This window comes from Drosophila eugracilis, unplaced genomic scaffold (genome assembly GCF_018153835.1).
Source record: "Drosophila eugracilis isolate 14026-0451.02 unplaced genomic scaffold, ASM1815383v1 contig_2167, whole genome shotgun sequence".
NCBI lineage: Eukaryota > Metazoa > Arthropoda > Insecta > Diptera > Drosophilidae > Drosophila > Drosophila eugracilis.
Window position 1 is genome coordinate 2,046,925 of NW_024573052.1, and position 23,151 is coordinate 2,070,075.

General features: G+C 46.5%; 4 protein-coding genes across 9 annotated transcripts in view; 3 read left to right on the forward strand and 1 right to left on the reverse strand.

Annotated features, from left to right (window-relative positions):
- LOC108104402 overlaps window positions 1-2,032 on the forward strand; it is a 45,341-nt gene extending 43,309 nt beyond the window's left edge. Inside the window, exon 7 of the mRNA XM_017210448.1 lies at window positions 1,928-2,032. Coding sequence (XP_017065937.1) covers window positions 1,928-2,006 — 79 coding nt within the window. The 3' untranslated portion in view covers window positions 2,007-2,032. The remainder of the gene's footprint in view (window positions 1-1,927) is intronic.
- LOC108104398 (hormone receptor 4) lies at window positions 1,978-15,037 on the forward strand. 5 transcript variants are annotated; one of them, XM_017210437.2, is made up of 6 exons: window positions 1,978-2,440; window positions 10,118-12,950; window positions 13,031-13,179; window positions 13,253-14,632; window positions 14,705-14,826; window positions 14,946-15,037. In XM_017210437.2, exons 1-6 carry the CDS (start codon window positions 2,416-2,418, stop codon window positions 15,024-15,026), a joined length of 4,590 nt encoding a protein of 1,529 aa, XP_017065926.1. In that variant the 5' UTR covers window positions 1,978-2,415; the 3' UTR covers window positions 15,027-15,037. The 5 variants fall into 5 exon arrangements, with proteins under 5 accessions (XP_017065926.1, XP_017065928.1, XP_017065930.1 ...); XM_017210439.2 differs by having other exon boundaries at window positions 14,708-14,826; XM_017210441.2 differs by lacking the exon at window positions 1,978-2,440 and adding an exon at window positions 4,855-6,779.
- Window positions 15,030-16,845, forward strand: LOC108104366 (putative uncharacterized protein DDB_G0277255). Its single transcript, XM_017210377.2, has 3 exons — window positions 15,030-16,011; window positions 16,079-16,508; window positions 16,695-16,845. Exons 1-3 carry the CDS (start codon window positions 15,030-15,032, stop codon window positions 16,843-16,845), a joined length of 1,563 nt encoding a protein of 520 aa, XP_017065866.1.
- Window positions 16,846-20,297: 3,452 nt separating this feature from the next.
- Window positions 20,298-21,881, reverse strand: LOC108104399 (putative GPI-anchor transamidase). Of its 2 annotated transcripts, XM_017210444.2 has the most exons (6): window positions 21,835-21,881; window positions 21,182-21,784; window positions 20,927-21,044; window positions 20,761-20,871; window positions 20,537-20,697; window positions 20,298-20,481 (listed from the first exon to the last, which is right to left on the reverse strand). In XM_017210444.2, the coding sequence occupies exons 2-6, from the start codon at window positions 21,754-21,756 to the stop codon at window positions 20,391-20,393; spliced, it is 1,056 nt and encodes a 351-aa protein (XP_017065933.1). In that variant the 5' UTR covers window positions 21,757-21,784; window positions 21,835-21,881; the 3' UTR covers window positions 20,298-20,390. The 2 variants fall into 2 exon arrangements, with proteins under 2 accessions (XP_017065933.1, XP_017065932.1); XM_017210443.2 differs by having other exon boundaries at window positions 21,182-21,864.
- Between the last annotated feature and the right edge of the window lie 1,270 nt (window positions 21,882-23,151).

Here is a 23,151-nt window from a genome sequence, read left to right on the forward strand (position 1 = left end):
GGCCTCTCTTTCGCTCGCTCTCCTTCTATCTCCCTCGTCTGTTGCAATGGTGGCGTATACGTAATCTTGTTGTTTGCTTCGCGCCTCCGTTGTTTTTGTTATTATTGTTATTATTAGTATTATATTTGTTGTTGCTGTTGCTGTTGTTGTTGCTGTTCAGCTTGCAGTTGGGGTTTTTATGCAAATGGCGTTCAAGGATTTTTGTGTGAAAGTTGTTGAACCTCATGACTGGCAATTAGAGTATGGCACTCGCTCTATATTTGAGGCACACACTTGTAGATACAGTTAGTAGAGCTTTGGACCCCTGGCCATATATGGCATAGTGCCCCTCATATCAATGAAAACAGAAAAAACAGAAGGAAGTTGGTAGCTTAAAAGAAGGAGCTTCCCATAAGATTCTCTAGGAATGAAGAATATAATCTAAGCTAGAACAGATCTTACAATACATAAGCTTCCTTGCTAATTGGCAAAAGGCAAGTGCAGCGTTGCATGTACGTCATTAGCCAGGATATATGTTGAAACAACAATGCCGACAGCCAGCCTGACTGCCCCTGCATTCCTGCAATGGACATCTCTTAAGTTTTCTACCAGCCAGGTTTCTGGTTCTCCCTGGTAAGCTAAGCTAGCTAAGGCTGGCAAACGGTTACTTACACATTACATGCTCCATGGTATCCATAACGACGCTAACAAGGTGCACTGAGGCGCCCTCCTACCCCTGACTTCCTGGACCTGGACAATTGGCCCAAGTTGATTCCTGTAAATAAACTGCATAGAAAGTGCATGCAATTCACGAATGCCAAACAAATAAACAAGCGAGCGAGCGAGCGAGCTAGCTGAGCGCTTAGTGTGTATATAAGCTATATGCATTTCCAATATCAGCCAAGGATATTCGGCTGCGCTAAGTCCACATGACCTTCTAAAGTTGGTTGACTCTAGATGCCATGCAGGCGCGTCTGCAAAAGGCGAGGGGGGTGTTAGCTTTTTCGAGGGTGTAAAAGGGGGACGGCATATCTATCCCCCCCCCACATTTTTTTTTTTTTTTTTTTTTGATTAAGCAACTGCAAACTGCAAAAATTGTGCAGTGCAAATTTGTGAAGAGCCTATGGGCTATGATGCAAGCATTACAGAGACACAGAGAGTGACAGCGAGAGAAATGAGTGAGACAAGGAGAAGCGGAGCAAGAGAGCAAAGCTCTGAGCCATGTGCACTTGATGCACAAGTGTTAGATGCCATTCGTGGGCCAAGAGCAGCAGCAAAACACTGGCCAAAGCTGCCCCAGCGGCAACACACTAGTAAAAACAGAAGCAACATTTGCCACATGAGGTAGCCTAAGAAAATAACCTTTTTCGGCTCTAATTTGGAAATCCTTTTCGTCAAGTATTTATGTTTATATATTTCTAGAACAACTTCCCCATTATTTCTCTCAGTGTAAGCAGTAAGCTTTCAAAGGCAGCCAGGAAAACCCACATAACAATCTATATGTTGCCGATGTTGCTGCTGTTGTGCAGAGCTCGTGGGCTCTTGTTTTCGATTTCTGTATTTTTGTTTCTGTTTCTGTTTCTGTTTCGATTAGTGTGTTAGCTGGGTGTCTTGAGCAGCAGCAGCAGCAGCAGCAGCAGTGCCTCTCTTTTAAGCTCTCCGCTGTTCTCAGTTCGAAGTTCTCTGTTCTCTGTTCTCCGTTCTCCGTTCTCCGTTCTCAGTTCGAAGTTCTCTGGGTCTCTGGGTCTGCTTGACAATTTCGCTACGCGGCTGTTTTGGTGGCTGCCAGTTGCACATTTCCGTTATATCCGTCAGCCAGCAGTGGCAGTCGGAGCCAAAGCGCACACACACTGCGTATGAGTAATATTCGCTTAACGAAACCAAAAACCAAGCCAAAAAAAAATAAATTTAAAAAATAAAAAAAAACCAATTAATCACGCAACTACAGAAAAATTGCAATAATCAAAGAAAAGTCAAAGCCGAAAATATTATACAAAAAAAAACAAAACAGAGTAAGAGTAAGGTGAGAGGGGAGCAAGTGCAGCGCTGCCAACGGCGACGGCGACGCGGGCAGCGGGCAGCGGTACGGGATTTGTTTTGGCTTCAGTTTTGGCCCAGCAGCTTCGACTTCAGTTCGATTCGTGATTCGTAATTCGTGGTTCGTGGTTCGTAACTGTAAAGGCGCGCAAAGAAAATCTCGAGAAGTCGAGAAGAAAAACGGCAGACAAATATTTTTTTGAAGTGAGTTCTAGGCTTGAGTGTTGCAAACTATGTGGTTACTACCACCCGCAGTGGGCCACTGAAAGAAAGGAGCGTTCAAAATCAGGCTAACGAAAGAAAAGAAAAGCTCGTAACAAAAGCAACAACAAAAACAACCAAACAGGAGCCCCCAAGACGTCAGGCAAACAAGAACAACAACAACAACAACAACCAGCTATGCCTGGCCCGGCTTTGTGGTCCGGTGAGTGTTTTATCTTTTGCAAAAGAAAAAAAAGTATAAATCTCATTTTAAGCTTAAGCGCACGGAGAGCAGCTTGCAGCTCGCAGCTCTATGTCTCTCTCTCTAGCGATCGGCTTGTTGTCTCTTTCACGAGCGATCGCCGACAAGAGAGCCACTCTGCAATTGCAAGTTGCAGCATTTCCGCATGCCGTCTCTCTTACGCCTGGCGATCCATGAATCAAGAACCCAGCAGCAACCACAATAAACTTTCACTTTAGCAGAGCGCGAAAAGAAAGAAAGAGAGGGGGCGAGGCGAGGCGAGGCGAAAGAAAGAGACGCGGGCATAAGCTGTTGGCCAAAGGCTTCCTGGCATTGCAACTTGCTGCAGCGGCGGCAATTGCAATCAGGTCTTAACACATTTGTTGCTGCTGCTGCTGCCGCTGCTGCTGTTGCTGTTGCTGTTGCTGTTGCTGTTTCGGTTGCTGCTGTTGGGTTGCTCATTATAAAGTCGTAAGCCATTTACGTTGTGTGAGTGCGAAGCAAAATGTCAGTGAGCAATAAGGAAATGAAATGTGCGCCAAACAATTATTGTATGTTGTTGTTGCTATTGCTGTTGCTGTTGCTGTTGCCGCTGCTGCTGGCAGCAGTTGAAATCGAAAGTGCTGTCAGACAATGGTCAACGAACGTATGGAAAGGGCATTAGAGAAATGCTTGTGTGGGTGCACAAAAGTAAAGTAAAGCATAGAAAAGAGTTAGGTACCCGTAAGTACTGCTGCCACATTTCTTCTTCTTTTTGGCCATTTCGCAATTCATGACATTGCTTCTGGTTGGAGTTAAGCTGTCTGCTGTTTGTCCGCGAAACCCTTGGCCATTGTCCGTATGTCTGTCTGTCAATTATCTGTTTCTGCTTTCAGCCCATAACTTTACTACTAACGATATTCGATTGTCTGCCTATTGAGTACTTCGATAAACCCTATCGATAAACTTGTCCGTTCATCCTCCTTCTGTCCGTTAGTCCTTTTGTCCGTATAGCCTTTTTCCGGCACCAACTGATCCGCCATTACTGCCATTTTCTGCTTTGCTTTTCCTTTGCTTCGCTTTTTGCTCTCGACGTTGCGCAATCGCTTGTCATTGTCCATTGTTGAGTTGCCGCCACCGCCACCGCCGCCGTCGTTGTCGTTGTCGTTGTCGTTGCTCTAATTCAAATTAACTTTTACCTTTCCACACGAATTTTCACCCCCTCGCTCTGTACCGCTGTCTCTCCGATCGTAGAACTCCATTGTCAGACAAAGATAGCAAGAAACGAGTGATAGAGAGGAAGACAGAGAGCAGGAAGCAGCAATCTATGCTGCAACTGCCACACGGCTGATGTTGCTGCTGTTACTCGCTCTCTTTTGGCGGAAGGAAAGTGCCTGCTGCTTCGCCAGAGCTTTTGCTGAGCAACCCCTCTCTGGACTCCTGAACACCCCAACCATAAACCACCTCCCCCTACCCCCTACCCCTACCCCCCTTCACCCGTGTGGAAAGTGCAATGGCACAGTTTTGCTCTCAAAAGGAGGTGGAGAAGGAGACGTTCTCCCCACAAAATGGGAGTTAGCATGAAAGTTGAGAAGCTTTTTTTGGTGGCAATTGGGAGGGAGGGGGGGTTGGCGTGGAACTAGGAAAGCTTTCAACTAATGCCAGTGCCCCTGCCCCCTAAGTGCCACCCCCCGCCCCCCACTAACCCTCCCTTAAGCTCGCCGGTCAACGTCCACACCAATACACCCACACACCACCAGCAACATATGCAACTTGTGTGTTGCTCTTGTTGTTGTGTGTAAATTCTAATTTGAATGCAATGTTTGGGCAGAGGAGCGAGGGAGATGGAGCTAGAAAAAGGGAAAAGAGAGAGTGAGGTTTAGTTGCAGTTAGAATTTAGTTGCAGTTGCAGTTGCAGTTGCAATTGCAATTGCAATGAACTCCAGCCAGTGGGCGGCGGATGGTGTTGGTGAGAGTGAGAGAGCGAGAGGTGGAGGAAAAAAAAAACGAGCCTAGTGACTCTGCTGACGTCGACGTCGCTGCCAAAGCATAACTATGACGTCGCTGCTGGCTGGTGAATGTGTGTGTGTGTGTGTGTGAGTGTGCTTTTAGTGTTTTTTGTTCGTTTTGTCTATTGGTTTTCATTTTCGTTCGCTGCCGACGTCGACGCTTCTAATGCCCGATCGCGATAGACAGAGAGAGAGAGAGAGAGAGAGGGAGAGGGAGACAGAGCAAGAGATACAGCGGGACAGAGAGAGAGAGTGAGCGAGCGGTGGAGCCATAGGGGGCAGGTGGGAGGTGATGGTAGTGTGGTAGGGGGTAGGGGGGAGTCCACGCCTGCGCCGACAGCGACGCCAGCAGCGGCTGAGGCAGCAGCAGCGTTTCGTGGCTGCTGCTTTCTTTCGCTCGCTTACTCCTTTCATTTCACTTTATTTCGTTCGCATGTACGCACGTTGGCCGCGGAGCAACATCTCTCCACCGAAACAAAAACAGAAACCGAAACAGAAACATCAACAGCAACAACAGCAACAGCAAAAGCAACAACAACAACAGAAAAACAAAACCCAAAAACAAACAACACAGCAACACGGCAGCAGCCGTCGCTCAGACGCGGAACTTGGCTCGAACTTTAGATTAGTTTTCCAGTGGCCAGTGACTAGAGTGCGGCGGTATCGGGCGAAACGGTTGACGGTTAACGGTTAACGGTTAACGGTTGACAACCAATGGTTAAGCACGCGCGTAACCCTTTTTTTTAAGTTTATCAAAGTTTTAGTGGTTTTGAAAGCAAAATTCAAAAATTCAAAAATATAAAAACAGCATACATTGTAAATGTAAAGTATAGGCAAGAATCGAAAGCCAAGAGTGGTATGTGCCCTTAGTTTTGACCCAAGACTAAGACCCCCCAAAGATCTTAAAATAAAGACCCCTGACACCCACATACCATACACCATACACCACACACCACACACCAACCCACCCAACCTCACACAGTCTCATTTCTCAGTCTCAATCTCAAACTCAAACTCAATCTCAATCTCATTTCGAGGATCAAGAGAAAAGGAGCAGCAACATCAATCGATTCATTATGTTTATATATATATATTTTTTTTTGGAGTGATTTAAGTTTGGCAATGGACGCAGACTTCTTCTTCTAAACAGAGGAAACCGAAGGAATATCGTGTTATGGCTTAGAAGAAGAAGTCCATGGACAAATGGTTGTTGTGATCAAAAGTGTTTATTGAAATGTGTTTGAAAGTCGGTGGTTGCCCAGTCAAGATGGCCCAGCATCATTCGTTTGTCCGTCTGTATCTGCCCACCTAGAAGCTAGCCCAAATGAATGCCCAGCAGCCGCTGATCCTGGAGCCCAAGGCCAGCAGTGGTGTTGTTGTGGCAGCTGCCGAAATCGAGGCGGCAACGAGCACAGAAGCGGCTGTGGCGCCATCAGTGTCCACGGAAGCGTCAGTGGCGGACTCGTATCCTCAGCTAAATGGCGGTCATGAGGAGCAGCGTGTCAATGGTAATCACAGCTGTCGGCGAGATCAGGCAGAGGATCTTTCAGATCAGCAGGATGACCCTGATCAGGTCAAAGATGTGGCCAACAAGCTGACCATTATCAAGACGCCGCTAAACAAGACGCTGCTTAAGAAGTGCAACAGCAATGGCAGCCTGCAACTGCCGCACAGCAACAATGGCAACAACAACAACAATAATATCGGCAACAGCAACATCAGCAGCCACAGCAACAACAACAACAACAACAGTCGCAACAACAGCAACAGTGCGGCCAGTGACGACGTCGACGGCGCCTGCGATTCCGGTTTGCAAAGCGGAAATAGCAATGAACAAGAACCATTTGCCAACAACGATCGCCATCATCACATCTACCACCACCATCATCATCACTATCATCATCATCATGGCGGTGATAAGGGCGGAGCGGGCGGCGATGTTGCATCCTCATCGTCATCGGATTTGACGCAGGTCAAGGATGAGCCAGCCGGACAGGATAATGACAATCATCATTTGAAATCAGGGGCAGCTGTGGCAGCGACAATAACACCTGCCACGGGTACGGGTGCAGGACCTGCTTCACCTGCGGCCACGTGCAACCCCAGCAAGTGCAACAAGTGCAATTCTCACAACAACAACAGCCACTGCAACAATAATAATAATACCATCAATAATAATAATAATAATAACAACAACAACAATAATAATAATAATAATAATAATAATAATAATACAAGCAGCAATACCAACAACAACAACAACAACAACAATAATCATTACAACAATTACAATAACTATTATAAGAAAAAGTCTCGTATGCCGCCCATTTGCCGTTAGTATTGCATTCATCTATATACTCTATACCCCGTAAATCATACTTAATCATAAATGCGTAAGAACACCACCACCGCCACCCATCGTCCTGCCCCCCTCTTGGTAGCCCCCCTACCCTTGCCATACCCATTACTTACTCTCTCTCTCTCCCCTTCTACCAACCAAACCAATTTCAGTCAACAACCAAACCCTAAACCCCCGAAAACCCTTGCCCCTCCAAAGAAAGTGCACTAAACTGGAGCAAGAAACAACAACAATTGGCCAAAAGAAAAGAAACAAGACTTTGCATTGAAAAGAACCCACCAACACCACCACTACCACCCCCAAAAAGCACCCAACCAAAGACCGCCCACTGGAATGCATACCGCTGCTACCACTGTCACTCTGCTCTGCAGCTCCAGAGGCAGCGGGCAGGGACAGAAGCGGTCTAGATGCTTCCCGAACGAGTCACAATAATACCAAAAAAAACAAAAAAACAACAAAATTCGAAATCAAAATCAAAATCAAAATCAAAAACAAATTCAAAATCAAATGAAAAAGCAAAAGCAAAAGAAACACAATCAAACACACACAAAAGCAAATTGAAAAATAACATCAGGAAAAGAAGAAAAACAAAAGCTAAGGCAAAAAAGCTAACAGCAACAACAACAAGAACAACAACAACGATTGGCAAAAAAGAGAATTTTTTGTTTTTATCAAAATTTAAACAATCGGCAAAGACAAGAAAAAACGAAATTATGACATCCATAGGTAAATTTGTGACTATATCCCAAAAACCAAAACCAAAAACAAAAACTAACACTAACATTAGAAACTTAGAAAAAGCCAGAAAAACACACACACACACATGAGCCATCCATCTACCTAAAAAGGCAAACTTGGAGGCGGCTGTTATTAAGATCTAAACTATCCCTAGTTTTAGTCCTCCACATTTGCCTTTTGACAACCGCTTTCCCCACTCCCAAAAAGCACCTCAACTATTAATATCTAATGCATAATCATAATGCATCTAACTATTGGTTAAGATATTATTTAATAACTTTCAAAACAAAGAACATTGGGGCTAATAAATATCCAGAAAGACCTTCAAAAATTAGCAACATAAACTAAGTTCTGCTGCTTTTGAAGGTTAATCAAATGTTAAGGCCATCAATAGGCTTTTTAGATCCTAAAGATACATCTTATCAAGTCTTCACAAAGACCATTCTTTCTTTGAGTAACTTTAAAAGTTAACTATTATTGCTTTTATTTACTTTAAAGTATACTATTTGGGTTATCCTTATTAGCAACTCTCTGGCATTCTTCCAGTTGACACCAGTTAAAGAGCCCAAAACTTTCTCTACACCCTTCTATATCTACATCTAATTCTAATTCTAATTCTCGTTCTAATATCTCTCCTCTTCGATCATGATTTAATCGCACCTTACCATAAAGATTAGATCTTAGAATGTTAGATGGCCAGAAACTATCGTAAATTCTAGCTTGTTTTCTGTTTTTGTTTGCCTCGAATGCAGTTTCTATAGAACAGGTACATATCTGCACCTCTGGATATATATATATATATATCTGATCTTTGTATGTCTGCGTGTATTTGAACTCTAGTATATATACAGTGGCGTGTAGAAGTTGGCTCCACGCGCCCACACACACACGCACACACAGGGGCGAAAAGATATAGACGCAGAGAGGCACGCATGGTTTTATTGTTTAGAATAATCTTGCGCTTGATAATGAAAATAGGTCAAATTTTAAAAATACACACACAAACGACATTGCCGTCGTCGACGTCGCTGCTAACGAGTCGCCCCACGAGAGAACTTTTGCCGCCCGAAGCTATATGGTTTATCTCCCAATGTGTGCGTGTGTGCGTGTGTGTGAGTGCGTAAAGAGATCGCCATTGGATAGATAGAGAAAAGGGGGGAGTTCAAATGGCCAGGGGAATGGGAATGATCAGGGGGTATGGGAATGGGGAAAGGGGAAAGGGGGAATAGCAGAATGGGGAATAGGGTAGAGGGAAAAGTCGTCGTTGGGCCAACGCACCAAGTGACCGAATCGGCCAGATAGAGACGGATATATCGGAAGGGGCCGCAGGCAGAGGAAGGGAGATATAGAATAGAATAGGCGATCGAAAAATCAACAATTACAGCTACACAGAGAGAAAAAAATGTTAGGAATTTTATATTATAATAATAGCTTATGATCAAAATACTGAATTTACTGGCTTAGTACTCTCCTAGTCTTATAAGACTTACATCTTGTATCAGTTTAAAGGCGTTTCAGTGAGATCCCTCATTTTTGTCTGTGTACCAAAAACTGCTCACCAAATACCAACGCCCCTTGCAACATATATATCTGTTGCATTGTAATCGGTTGATCGTTAAACGGAGTGATAGCACAAGAGCAACACCAACCGACAGCAGCAACATCAATGCCCAGCAGCAACATCTACAAATAGCAACAACAGAGAATGAGACAGAGAGACCGAGAGAGAGGGCAGGCAAGCTTTGACCCATTTCGGGAAAAGAGTTCTGCTTTTGGGGAAGCATATATAGCAAGCATACACCAGCATATATCATAGCATAGCTCTCCGATCTGAGAGTGCCGATCGATCAAGCTAACGTAATTAACCGAATTCCTCGTATCTTGGCTTCGTTTCTGGCCAAAACTTTAACTTTTGTCTCGCTTTAACCAGTTATTCGCTGGCTTCTTCATTTTTCTTTTTCTTGCTTTTTTTTTTGTCTTCTGGCAGCTGTTGCTCAGTGGGGAAGTAAATGCAAATTGATCGGTTATTTGTTTATATTCCATCAGCAAATCAATGCAAAAACAAAATTCGGAAAGAAAAGAAACTTCCGCAACAAATTTATGCGAATATACGAATCTATGCATATTAGCCATCCATCCATCCATGCGGCAGGCGGTATCTGAGAATTTCTCAAGCCCAAGCCGCTGGTCTAGAAACTAACTGTATATCTTATTAAGTATGACACGTGACATGTTTCTGATTATCGGCTTAACATTAACTGAATCTTAAATGGGAAAGCTTAGCTTTTCACTCGTTCCCATCATATACGAGTATATATAAAAGGAAAGATCAAATAAAGTTTTCCGATTTATAATTATGTTAAAAAGGTATCTTAATTTATCTTACATATTACTTTAGTGACAGGTTTTTAATGCTAATTATAATCTTATAATTTATATATATTTGGTTTTTGATATCTATGAAAAGACAACTTCATTTTTGGGTTTAAGTCTGCCTGCAGATAATCCCCTATGTTGGCCAACTACTAAACCTGATCTTTTGGATCTTCTTCCCAACTCTTTTCACCTCTCTAGGAATTATGACACTGAGCCGTGGCCCTTACAGCGAGCTCGATAAAATGAGCCTTTTTCAAGACCTCAAACTCAAACGGCGGAAAATCGATTCGCGATGCAGCAGTGACGGCGAGTCTATAGCGGACACGTCCACCTCGTCGCCGGATCTGCTGGCGCCCATGTCGCCGAAGCTCTGTGACAGCGGTTCGGTGGCGACGTCGGCAGGGACGTCAATGCCCCTACCGCTAGCGTTGCCACTGCCCCTGCCCTTACCACTGCCCATGTCGTTGCCCCTGCCCTTAACGGCGGCATCGTCAGCGGTCACCGTTTCGCTGGCAGCGGTCGTTGCGGCGGTGGCCGAAACGGGCGGACCGGGGTCGGGAGGTGCTGGGACAGCAGTAACAGCCTCGGGAGCGGGACCCTGCGTCTCCACATCGTCCGCGACGGCGGCAGCAGCCACATCCTCGACCTCCTCGCTCTCGTCCTCCTCCTCTTCATCCTCCTCCACGTCCTCCAGCAGCACCTCCTCCACCTCGCCGACAGCTGGAGCCTCCTCCACGGCCACCTGCCCCGCCAGTAGTAGCAGCAGCAGCAGCAGCGGCGGAGGAAGTTCGGGCAAGAGTGGCAACATAAAGCAGGAGCACACGGAAATCCACTCCTCGAGTAGTGCGATTTCAGCGGCAGCCGCCTCAACGGTGATGTCACCACCGCCTGCAGAAGCGACGAGATCCAGTCCAGCCACGCCGGATATGAGCGGACCAACTGGTGTAGGATCAGGAGCAACAGGAGTAGGAGGAGCAGGAGCCACGAGCGGTGGAGCAACGTCAGGAGTGGCGATCAATGAACACCAAAACAATGGCAACGGCAGTGGGGGAAGTAGTCGAGCCTCGCCCGATTCGCTAGAGGAGAAGCCCTCTACGACGACTACGACTGGTCGTCCAACGATAACGCCCACAAATGGAGTACTGTCCTCGGCCTCAGCGGGCACGGGAATAACCACAGGGAGCAGCGCGAAGCTGAGCGAGGCGGGCATGAGTGTGATACGCTCCGTAAAGGAGGAGCGATTGCTCAGCGTGTCCAGCAAGATGCTGGCCTTTCATCAACAGCGCGAGCAGGAGACCAAAGCGGCGACAGCTGCAGCAGCAGCAGCAGCGGCGGCGGGACACGTCACAGTTTTAGTGACGCCATCGCGGATCAAATCAGAACCACCGCCGCCGGCCTCACCCTCCTCCACATCCAGTACACAAAGAGAAAGGGAACGAGATAGGGATCGTGATCGAGAAAGGGAACGAGAGCGGGAGCGAGAGCGAGAACGGGAACGGGAACGGGAACAGTCCATCAGCTCCTCGCAACAGCATTTGAGCCGGGTCTCAGCCAGTCCACCGACTCAACTGTCCCATGGCAGCCTGGGACCAAACATCGTTCAGACGCACCATCTCCATCAGCAACTCACCCAGCCGCTGACGCTGCGCAAGAGTAGCCCGCCCACAGAGCATCTGTTGAGCCAGTCCATGCAACATCTCACCCAGCAGCAGGCGATCCACCTGCACCATTTGCTCGGCCAGCAGCAACAGCAACAGGCGTCGCATCCCCAGCAGCAACAGCAGCAGCAGCACTCGCCCCACTCCTTGGTGCGGGTGAAGAAGGAACCGAATGTGGGCCAGCGTCACCTGTCGCCGCATCATCAGCAACAGTCGCCGCACCTGCAGCACCACCAGCAGCAACAGCAGCAGCAGCAGCAACATTTGCACCAGCAACAGCAGCAACAGCAACACCATCAGCAGCAGCAACCCCAGGCACTTGCCCTTATGCATCCCGCTTCCCTGGCGCTGAGGAACAGCAATCGCGACGCGGCCATTCTGTTTAGGGTAAAGAGCGAGGTGCACCAGCAGGTGGCCGCCGGACTGCCGCACCTTATGCAATCGGCCGGAGGAGCAGCTGCGGCAGCAGCAGCAGCAGTGGCCGCCCAGCGGATGGTTTGCTTCAGCAATGCCAGGATCAATGGAGTGAAACCGGAGGTGATTGGGGGTCCGCTGGGCAACCTGCGACCCGTGGGCGTCGGTGGTGGGAACGGTGGTGGCTCCGTGCAGTGCCCCTCTCCGCATCCCTCCTCCTCTTCGTCATCCTCGCAACTGTCGCCGCAGACGCCATCACAGACCCCGCCCCGTGGCACGCCCACCGTTATCATGGGCGAGAGTTGCGGGGTACGCACCATGGTCTGGGGCTACGAGCCACCACCACCATCGGTGGGTCAGTCACATGGCCAGCACCCGCAGCAACAACAGCAGTCGCCCCACCACCAGCCACAACAGCAACAGCAGCAGCAACAGCAGTCGCAGCAGCAACAGCAGCAATCGCAACAGCAACAGTCGTTGGGCCAGCAGCAGCATTGCCTGTCCTCGCCCTCGGCAGGATCGCTGACACCCTCCTCCTCCGGTGGCGGTTCGGTCTCGGGAGGCGGAGTGGGTGGACCACTTACTCCTTCATCGGTGACGCCGCAGAACAACGAGGAGGCTGCCCAGCTGCTTCTCTCCCTTGGACAGACACGCATCCAGGACATGAGATCACGACCACATCCCTTCCGCACCCCGCATGCCCTCAACATGGAAAGGCTGTGGGCGGGCGACTATTCACAATTGCCGCCCGGCCAGCTGCAGGCCCTCAATCTCAGCGCCCAGCAGCAGCAGTGGGGCAACAGCAACTCCACGGGTCTCGGCGGTGTCGGCGGTGGCCTCGGTGGACGTAGTCTGGAGGCACCACACGAGCCGACCGACGAAGACGAGCAGCCGCTCGTGTGCATGATCTGCGAGGACAAGGCCACCGGCCTGCACTACGGCATCATCACGTGCGAGGGGTAAGTAAAAAGCTTCCTGAGTCCTAAATCCAAACTGAGTACTAATCTAATCCGAATCCTTGAAATTTTACCTCCGTCAGGTGCAAGGGCTTCTTTAAGCGGACGGTGCAGAACCGACGCGTCTACACCTGCGTGGCGGACGGCACCTGCGAGATAACCAAAGCACAGCGGAACCGTTGTCAGTATTGTCGATTTAAGAAGTGCATCGAGCAGGGCATGGTGCTGCAAGGTGAGTACTTGACGTCTCCTGCTGGACTCCGCAGATTCCCTAACCAGAACAACCACTCCCCCGTTCTTTCTAGCCGTTCGCGAGGATCGCATGCCGGGCGGTCGCAACAGCGGCGCCGTCTACAATTTGTACAAGGTGAAGTACAAGAAGCACAAGAAGACCAATCAGAAGCAGCAGCAGCAACAGGCCGCCCAGCAGCAACAGCAGCAGGCGGCGGCGCAGCAGCAACACCAACAACAGCAGCAGCATCAACAGCACCAACATCAGCAGCACCAGCAACAGCAGTTGCACTCGCCGCTGCATCATCATCACCACCAGGGTCACCAGCCGCACCATGCGCAGCAGCAGCACCACCCACAGCTGTCGCCGCATCACCTGTTGTCACCGCAGCAACAGCAACTTGCCGCTGCCGTGGCAGCAGCTGCGCAACACCAACAGCAACAGCAACAACAGCAGCAGCAGCAACAGGCCAAGCTGATGGGTGGCGGCGGGGTAGATATGAAGCCCATGTTCCTGGGTCCTGTTCTCAAGCCGGAATTGCTGCAGGCACCGCCCATGCACAGCCCGGCCCAGCAACAGCAGCAGCAACAGCAGGCCTCGCCACATCTCTCTCTGAACTCGCCGCATCAGCAACAGCAACAGCAGGGCCAGCATCAGAATCACCACCAGCAACCGAGTGGTGGTGGCGGTGGAGCAGGAGGAGGAGGAGCCCAACTGCCGCCGCATCTGGTGAACGGAACAATACTGAAGACGGCCCTGACCAATCCCAGCGAGATTGTGCATCTGCGCCACCGACTCGACTCGGCGGTCAGTTCGTCCAAGGACCGACAGATCTCGTACGAGCACGCCTTAGCCATGATTCAGACACTGATCGACTGCGACGCCATGGAGGACATTGCCACACTGCCGCACTTCAGCGAGTTCCTCGAGGACAAGTCTGAGATCAGCGAAAAGCTGTGCAACATCGGCGATTCGATAGTACACAAGCTGGTGTCGTGGACAAAGAAGCTTCCCTTCTACCTGGAGATCCCGGTGGAGATACACACCAAGCTGCTGACGGACAAATGGCATGAGATCCTCATCCTGACCACGGCCGCTTACCAAGCGTTGCATGGCAAGCGAAGGGGTGAGGGGCCGGGCAGCAGGCATGGTTCACCGGTTTCAACGCCGCTGGCCACGCCAACTGCCACTCCATTAGGCACGCCGATACCCTCGCCCGCACAGCCGCTGCACAAGGACGATCCGGAGTTCGTCAGCGAAGTGAACTCGCATCTGAGCACCCTGCAAACCTGCCTGACCACGCTGATGGGCCAGCCGATAGCCATGGAGCAATTGAAGCTGGATGTCGGTCACATGGTGGACAAGATGACCCAGATCACCATCATGTTCCGGCGCATCAAGCTCAAGATGGAGGAATACGTCTGTCTGAAGGTCTACATACTGCTGAACAAAGGTACGTGGTTCGATTTGTCCAGTCCATTGATATAGTGCTCATGTTACTTTCCCGTTTCTATTGTAAATCCAGCAGAAGTGGAACTGGAGAGCATCCAGGAGCGGTACGTCCAGGTTCTGCGATCCTACCTGCAAAACTCCTCGCCGCAGAATCCGCAGGCGAGGCTCAGCGAGCTGCTCTCCCACATACCGGAGGTAACTAGCCAGTAACTTTAGAATTATATAGCCATATACCTATGTGTTATCTTTGGAGAGATCTCTTTGGAGATCCTGCCGTATCGTTGTTCTATGATTCACCCTTTGCCCACTTATAGATCCAGGCTGCGGCCAGTCTGCTACTCGAGAGCAAGATGTTCTATGTACCCTTCGTGCTCAACTCGGCGAGCATAAGGTAGCAGATGCTTGAGCATGGCCTGCTGCCGACCGCCAACCACCAGCCAGCGCCGCCACCACACGGCCCTGATCCGATTCTCCCGGATCGGCAGCAGCAGCAGCAACAGGAGCGGCGCCGTAGCAGGCAGCAGCAGCACCAGTTGCTGCGCGACCTGCCCAAAATCAAGATCGAGATTGGGGCTCAGCGCGAAGCTGAGGAAGAGGAACAGGAGCCAGAGCAGGAGCAGGAGCTAGAACTGGAGGAGCGGTCCCGATCCTCGACCGCATCCACGTCCATTTTAAAGACTTCGTTGCTGAGCGGGGCGGCGGCCACGTTGGCCACCTTAACAGCGGCTGCCGAGCAAATAGCTCGCACCTCGGCCAGCAGCGACACACCCAGGGACTATTCCCACAGCAGCAGCAGCAACAGCAACAGCAACACTGCCAACACAGCAACAGGAACTTTGGCCAGCGGCAGGACAGGCAGCAGCAACAGTTTAGAAGAGAGCAAAAGACTTGAGCATCATCAACAACAACAACAACAACAACAACAACAGCAACCACAACAGCATCAGCAGCAACAATATACATCAATACTACACACGGCCTTAATGTCACAGCGTTCCATGCCAGCAGCAACATCTGCCGCTGCAGCATCAACTGCGGCAACAGCAACAACGACAGCGACAACAGCAGCAACAACATCGCCCACACCTGCGCATGTACTGAAAACAGCGGTGACCTTAGCCAGTCTAAGTGAGATAGCCACTGCACGTCAGCAGCAGCAGCAGCAACAACAGCAATTGCTGGCGTTGCAGCAGCAACAACAGCAACAGAAACTGCCCAGAAGGATAATCAACTTTGGAAGCAACCACTCGGCGACCAAAGGATTGGGAGCGGGAGTAGGAGTGGGCATGGCCTCAGCAACGGCAACAGCATCGACAACGGCCACAGCAACACTCGGACGCAATCGCCAACTAGGCCTGAGCCAGGGTCAAGTGGCGAATGGTAAGCAGAAAGAATTGTGAGCCTTGTGTTTGCGATAACGTTTGTGTAACCTCCTTAACGTTGCCAGCCAGGACAGCGCGTCTGCTCAACGGCAACTGTTGCGGCCGATTGCAGGCGACAGCAGCAACAGGGGCTACCAGGGGCACCAATACTTCCGGCAGCAACACGGTCAACATACAGACCCAGACCGATGATGAGTTACTGCCGCTGTTAGCCATGGCCCCACAAGCAACTCCCACAACAACAGCAACAGCAACAGCAACAGCGACAACAACAGCAGCAGCATCATTATCATTAGCAGCCACATCATCATCATCATCATCATCATCAACAACAACGATTTCATTAGCAACACGTGCAGCAGCAGCAATGCAGCAGCAGCAACAATGGACTGCCGTGTCGACGACGCCAGCAAGAGGAGTGATGATGACGACGACGACACAATCACAAGCAACATTAGCACCACAACAACAGCAACAACCACTGCCACAACAACAACAACAACAACTACAATTAAATACAAAAATTAACAGTAAAAATATAACAAAAACAACAACAACAACCACAACAGCACCAACAACAACAGAAACAACAACAAAAACACACAACAGCAACAGCAACATCAACTTCAACAGCAACAATAACTATACGAATAACAATAATATTAACGCCGCCACTGCCAGAGCCTCTGCCTTCGCCTACGCCTCTGCCACAGGCACGACGCCCACTGCCACACCCCCGCGCCAGCGATCGGCCCCGCCCCCGCGCACGCCCACAGCCACCTCAGCTTCTGTTACTGTAGTTGTGTTCAAAACAATGTTACCTGATGACTGAATTATTTTAGAATCGTACACGTAGAGCATGTTTTATTATGATTACCACTATGATTACCACTTACGATTTACGATTACGATTATGATTACAATTATGAGTATGTCTGGATATCATTACCTATTAACTATTCATTAGTTATGGCTTATCGATTATTACTATTATTACTATTACTATTGCTACATGCATAATGTAGAGCCTAATTGATCTATCATGTATTTTAGTTTGTCTAATTGTTGGATCCCTGTACTATATCCCACACACACACATAAACACACATTCACCCATATTTGATCCTCACCCCCAAAAAGGAAAACAATCCACAAACACACAACCATTAACTAAGGAAGGATATGCATACGAGAAGTTGAAACATTTTAATCATGTAATTCTATTCTGTTTTTGCTGAAAGGAGACGAACGAGATAGAGAGTTAAGCAGGAGCAGCAGCAGCAGCGATTCGAAGTGTTAAACGAGTAGGATTATGAGTATGTAGTGAGTATGTAGTGAGTATGTAACGAGTATGTAATGTTAACGTAGCCACAATGCCACACACAGCTATAGCAAGCATTTAGGATGCGTGCATATGTCAGTTATCTATTTTTTTTTTTTTAACTAAATACCTATATAAAGTAACCAGAGAGGAAGATGAAGAAGCGGAAGCGGAAGCGGATGAAGAGCGAAGCAGGGCGGGAGATTCAACCACATAAAGTATAAATAGTAGAGTCCAAGCAAGTAGCTAGTTTAGTGTAAATCCGTTTTTTGGGGCAAAGCAGAGAAGTAGAGCAATTCGTCAACGAGGGAAAGAGAGGATAATGTTGGATTGAGTGAACGGAAATGGAAAAGGAAACGGAAACGGAAGCTAGACTGCCAGATCGGAATCACACATCAACCATAAGAGAACTTCGCTCGCACCTCTTGAAGAATAAATACTGTTAGAAACAGTTAGTTATCGATCCCAAGACCCCCGACCCACACACACACACACACACTATACCTAAGTTAAGAACGCATAATCACATACTACACATAAATTACGCATAGTACATACAAAAATGAGAAATAAGAAAAGGAAAAACAAAGATAAGAAACGAAGAGAGCAGAAAAGAAAAGAAAGAAACGAAAGGATTTTTTTTTTGTGTAAGCCCGATTGCGCAATTGTATATCGTAATTGTGTTGTCGTCGCAACCCCAAACGCCTATCGCCCATGGCGGTATTGATGCCCAGATTGTTATCGATATCGTCGTACTACGTTTTATTTTGTAAATGTATTAATTTTGTTGATTTTTTTGCTGTCTGTATACATTTTTTTTAACAACATTTTTGAATAAATGTAATTCTTGAATACGCTTATGTTTTATCAATTTCATTTTATACCACACCCAACTTTTTGTGCCTCAAAACTTTTCAGTTTTGATTGGTTTGTATATAGAATAGAAATGAGTCCTTTCAATTTTCGAGGTTACTTTATCGTTATTTAACTATTTACACTAAATTTTTAATGGTTTTTGTAGTACAACACATTTTTCTTTCATTTTGTTAAAGCTTAATGCAGAGAAGAATATAAACTCGTCCTTGATCCACATTTTTACACCTCTTCTACGAGATCATTTTTGTTTCTACTTGGAAATTCCTCAGTGGCGCCACCTGCATTTAGAGGCCCGAAAATATAAGCACCGGAAATGGCAAATTCGTTTTTAAATCGGCTTGAAAGAAAATCGGAAGAATCTCGTGTGAATAGCGAAACCCGATCCCCTGTCCTGTAACTGAACCCGATCCTCCCGATTCCAGCTCTTTGAAATAAATAACGAAACCTAGGGCTAAGAGGAGGGGGGAACAGAAATAGAGAAAATAAGCTAAACAAAAAATAAAACACGAAAACGATGTTTTTCGAATTAAAGCGAAGAACAGAAGATGAGAAATAAGCAAGAGTCTGACATCAAATTGCCTTCAAAGTGTTATTTTCGATTTTTTTTCCGTAGAGTTTTTTTACGAGAAAACGATGCAAAAACCAATACGAAATACCAAATAGCAAGAATATTTAAAGTACGTATATATGTGGATTTATATAAGCGATGACATAATAATCAATATATGAAATATGAAGAAAACAAAACAAAAAAAACGGCAACGGACGGACGGCTAAAGAAAGATTAACATTTTTTGTAGAGTAAAAGCAGGATAAAACAGCATCTGGAGGGAAAGAGTCAAAAAAAAATATTTTTGCACAGCGTGTTATCGAATAAGTGTTAGACTTTAAACGTATCTGTAATCGAGATTCAAATCAATCAAATATCCTGAATTTCCCCTCCCAACCCATCCTCAATATCCAAAACCCCATTTGATTAATAAGGATAGGGTCAGATGGAGGAGTGCTCCCGCAGGATAAGAAGAAGTGTCTTTGTAAATACATGAGTATAAGGAGTGGGACATATAGGGTGTTTTTAAACCCCTTAACCAATCCATCTGGCGTCTCGAGGATAAACCATTAGTTAGCTAATTTTAATGACATACACTCCCGGATTAACCAACTGCAGTCACCCATCCAGCAACGACTTGTCGTAGATAAAACTGTTGTACCCAAAAAAAAAAAAAAACATAAATGCTCAACTCCATGACTTGACCCACTCGTCCACTCGCCCACACCCACAACTTCGCTTGCCTAGATCCATTTGCATCCCGGGCAGACCCCGATGTCCCCATAGTTTATAGCGTGGATGCAATATGAACTTCTTATGGTGCTTAATCTGGATCTTGATCTTGAGGACAACCCAAGCCTACAACTTAAATTATGGGACTGATGCAATGAAACAAAAAGAAAAAAAAGGAAAAAAATAAGGGGAGGAAATCTAATAAGCCCATATATGTGTATACTACATGTATATGTGTATTGATTAAACGATTCAATAATTAAAACGAAGTAGATCCTTCCATATGATAAAAACAAAAACAAAACAGAAAAAAAACAAGAAAAATGAAGGGTAAACGCTAGGGAGAGATCTCGCTTCTGAGGCCATTGTTATACTCTTTGAATTTGTGTATACCCCAAATTAGAAAATTGTGAAACCAAATCCAAAACATAACTAGTCACCGTGGAAAATTATAGAAATAATGTTTTTTTTTTTCTAATTCTACATAGCGGTCGCCAGCGACTTTTACCTTTTATATAAGTGTATACAATATGGTTTTTGTTTCGTTTTGGATTTGACTTGAATGTTACACGATGTATTGATATTGATTGATTGATTGATTAGTGAACGTTTGATGTAGTGGTAACCAAAAAGTATAATTTAACTGATACATTGATGTAATGCATAAGAGTTGGTGACACAAACGGCAAAGGAACCGCAAAATGATAATGAAATGAAAATGAAATGTTAGCAAATATAAAACAGATAACTAAGATGAACTAAGCCCGTAATTGAGAATTTTTAAAGCACGATTCGAGATCACATATAAATTTAATAAATTACACATGTATTAATAATGAAATGATGTATTTACGAATAAAATTAATATTATCACATGAATCATTTAAACGCGACCAGTCTATTTAAAAAGCTCGGACGGAAACTGTGACTCCATCACGATCTTAAAGGGCTTTTTGGCTACCATCTCGTCTTTGTCGACAATGAAATCGCTGTTAAGGCTCAGAGTCAGAAAATTTTTTGGGTATCAGGAAGGCAAGTACTTACTCTTCGTTGGCCAGGGTCACGTTGATGCGATCCGTCGAAACCTGAGTGGGTCGTATGGCTCCGAAGAAGTCTGTGATGGGCACCTTGTGCGGATCTCGGCGGTACAGATCCTTGCGCACTCCCACTGTCGAAATGCACACTCGTTTGGGGCAAACTTGCAACTGATGGGAAAGTGTAGTTTTCAGAATAACGAATCTTTTGGGAAATCTTAAGGAAACACTCACAAATTCCCCAATTGTCCGCTTGCTGAAAGGTTGCACCTTCTCCAAGAATTCCAAAGCGTAGTATGTGTAACGATCGATCATGTAGACGCCGATCGAGGGATCCACGTGGTGCTGCGGGTTGAAAATCGTTAAGATTTTTTATCTTTAAGACTGCAGACTTGCTTACCGATAAGGAATCCTCGCCCACTAAACTACTAGCCACTGCAAGGACATTTGGTGAGGTGAACTTCTCATACAACGATGCTGCTTGGCAAGTATCCACCATGAAGAACAGTTCATTGTACCTGAAAGAAATTTGTGATTTGTTAAGTCTAGAAAGAATATTGCTACATGAAGCTAGCGCTGTAAAGTAATATATTAGTTAGATGACTAACTAAAGACATCTTTCGGAAGTTTATAGTACAAAGGATTAGTGTCTTACCGCTTCTTTTCCCACATCTGCTGTATGCCATCGGCAAGCTCCTGGCTTGTGATCTCTTCCGAATCCTGGAACTTGAGGAATCCATCGCCGCCGTGACCGGTGAGGTAGATAAGTACATTGCTGCCGGCATCGGAAAGCAGCTTCTTGGACCGTGCAGTTCCGTTCTGTGTACGCCCAGTCAACAATCGCACAAAGTTCTCCACAGTGACCTCGTATCCCCGGTAATCTACCTCCACATCATCCCCATAGACATTTATGTGCTGATTGGCATTATTGTAGACTTGGCCAGGGCGTGGGTTCCGGGCGTTGCAGGCCATGTCGTCAGCGATCATCAAAATGATCTGAGAGTCGGGAATACCTAGTCTCTTTACTGAACGATAGATGGACAGCACGTTGGCTACATGCCGGTAGTTAAACCAGAATCTCGAGGCGTCCACCAACACCGCCCAGTTGTTCGTGTGCGTGGAGCGCTGAGCGGCGTCTACAAAGCCTTCTGGTAACACCGACGTGTCCTCAGCCTCCGCCCAACAGCTGACGAGAAGCACGGCAAGGATGACCGCAAATTTAAGAAACATCTTGTCACAAAATCCTAATCACCTCCTACTAATATTAGAGTTAGTATATTATTTTATTATAATATAAAGTTTTGTTACTCTGCAGATGAACAGCTGTTTCGATATCGATAGTCGATATCGATTAGCGGCAAATGAAACAGCTGTGTGATGCAGTATACCAATTCAAAAAATATACTATGTACTTACATATAAAATTTTCATTAAACATTTTTGAAATAATCTCTGTCTATAGCAGGAGAACGTATATAACTATATTATATGAGCTATTTATTTTATAATTATGGAGTAGAATTATGCCAAATCATAAATTGTCAACTCTTCGACAACTTGATTCTTGCAAAATCCAATTGGATTCTCAGAAATCAAATGAATTGACTATTGTGAACTGGTTGTGAACTACTTATCATAATCTAACTATTTTCTATATTTATTATCGCTTTTAACACTTTTTTTTTCAAAAATGCGCTTTGTGTTAATATAAATATTCAAATCTAGTACAATTCATGCTAATTTCGTTTAAATATACCGAAAAGTAAAATAATTATGAAGAAACGGTCACCCTGAGAGCAAAGCATGCCAGGCAGGGTGGTTGATAAGAGGGGGTGATGGCGAAGGGGCATGCCAATGTCTAATGGGTCAATTTTCCACCTTGATTTTTTCCTTCCTAAACCCACAAAACGCCACATTTCGAACATAAAATAGTTAGTACCTAACGAGTACGATTGAATGCAAGCCAGAAATGGTTTCTTTGGGGTTCTCCTATGAGTTAAAAAAGCATCAAAAAATGGCTCTGCCGCAAAAACCAATATGGCGGCCGTTCGAAACGAAAACGAATGACGCTGCAATGACGAAAAGAGGAGGCCAACGAAGAGCGAGGCAATGGCAAACAGCGAAAAATGTTTGCGTATGTGTGTGAGGGGCCATAAAAGCCTTGTTTGCGCGTGGAATTTAACTGTTTTTTCGCCGTCTGCTGGTTCGGGGGGTGGGGAGCACGTACACTCAACCGCACATCTGGGAAAATGGGGAAAATCGTGCCAAGACGACCACAAATACGAGGCTTCTGAAAACTCTGCGAATTCGCCGCGATCTCTTTCTCTCTTTTCGCTCTCTAGCACTCTCTGATTCACGTGGGTTTTCATATTCATATGTGTATGTTATGTGCGCTTCATTTTACTGTAGTTGTAGTAGTTTTTTTGTGGAGCTTTGGGGCTGCCGGAAGTTTTCTTTTTATCCACATATCGCTGATTGCGCTTTGCGCACTTCGCCTATCGCTGCTTCTGCTTTGCTGCGTGGCGTTTTCGTTTTGTCGGCCATTACGTTTTCCAATTGCCTTTGGCGCAGACACACACAAAACAAAAACACAAAGTGTGTCCGTCTGTGTGTGTGTTTCGGCAT

What these genes read in the sequence shown, in the direction of transcription:
- LOC108104398 (XM_017210441.2), top strand. Translation starts at nt 5,771, where the DNA reads ATGAATGCCCAGCAGCCGCTGATCCTGGAGCCCAAGGCCAGCAGTGGT. An exon ending in TCGTATGCCGCCCATTTGCC is followed by an intron (nt 6,780 to 10,117) that starts GTTAGTATTGCA and finishes TCACCTCTCTAG; the next exon opens with GAATTATGACACTGAGCCGT. An exon ending in GGCATCATCACGTGCGAGGG is followed by an intron (nt 12,951 to 13,030) that starts GTAAGTAAAAAG and finishes TACCTCCGTCAG; the next exon opens with GTGCAAGGGCTTCTTTAAGC.
- LOC108104366 (XM_017210377.2), top strand. Translation starts at nt 15,030, where the DNA reads ATGCTTGAGCATGGCCTGCTGCCGACCGCCAACCACCAGCCAGCGCCG. An exon ending in CCAGGGTCAAGTGGCGAATG is followed by an intron (nt 16,012 to 16,078) that starts GTAAGCAGAAAG and finishes TAACGTTGCCAG; the next exon opens with CCAGGACAGCGCGTCTGCTC. An exon ending in CAACCACTGCCACAACAACA is followed by an intron (nt 16,509 to 16,694) that starts ACAACAACAACT and finishes CGCCACTGCCAG; the next exon opens with AGCCTCTGCCTTCGCCTACG.
- LOC108104399 (XM_017210444.2), bottom strand. Translation starts at nt 21,756, where the DNA reads ATGTTTCTTAAATTTGCGGTCATCCTTGCCGTGCTTCTCGTCAGCTGT. An exon ending in CAGATGTGGGAAAAGAAGCG is followed by an intron (nt 21,045 to 21,181) that starts GTAAGACACTAA and finishes AATTTCTTTCAG; the next exon opens with GTACAATGAACTGTTCTTCA. An exon ending in GTGACCCTGGCCAACGAAGA is followed by an intron (nt 20,482 to 20,536) that starts GTAAGTACTTGC and finishes GAGCCTTAACAG; the next exon opens with CGATTTCATTGTCGACAAAG.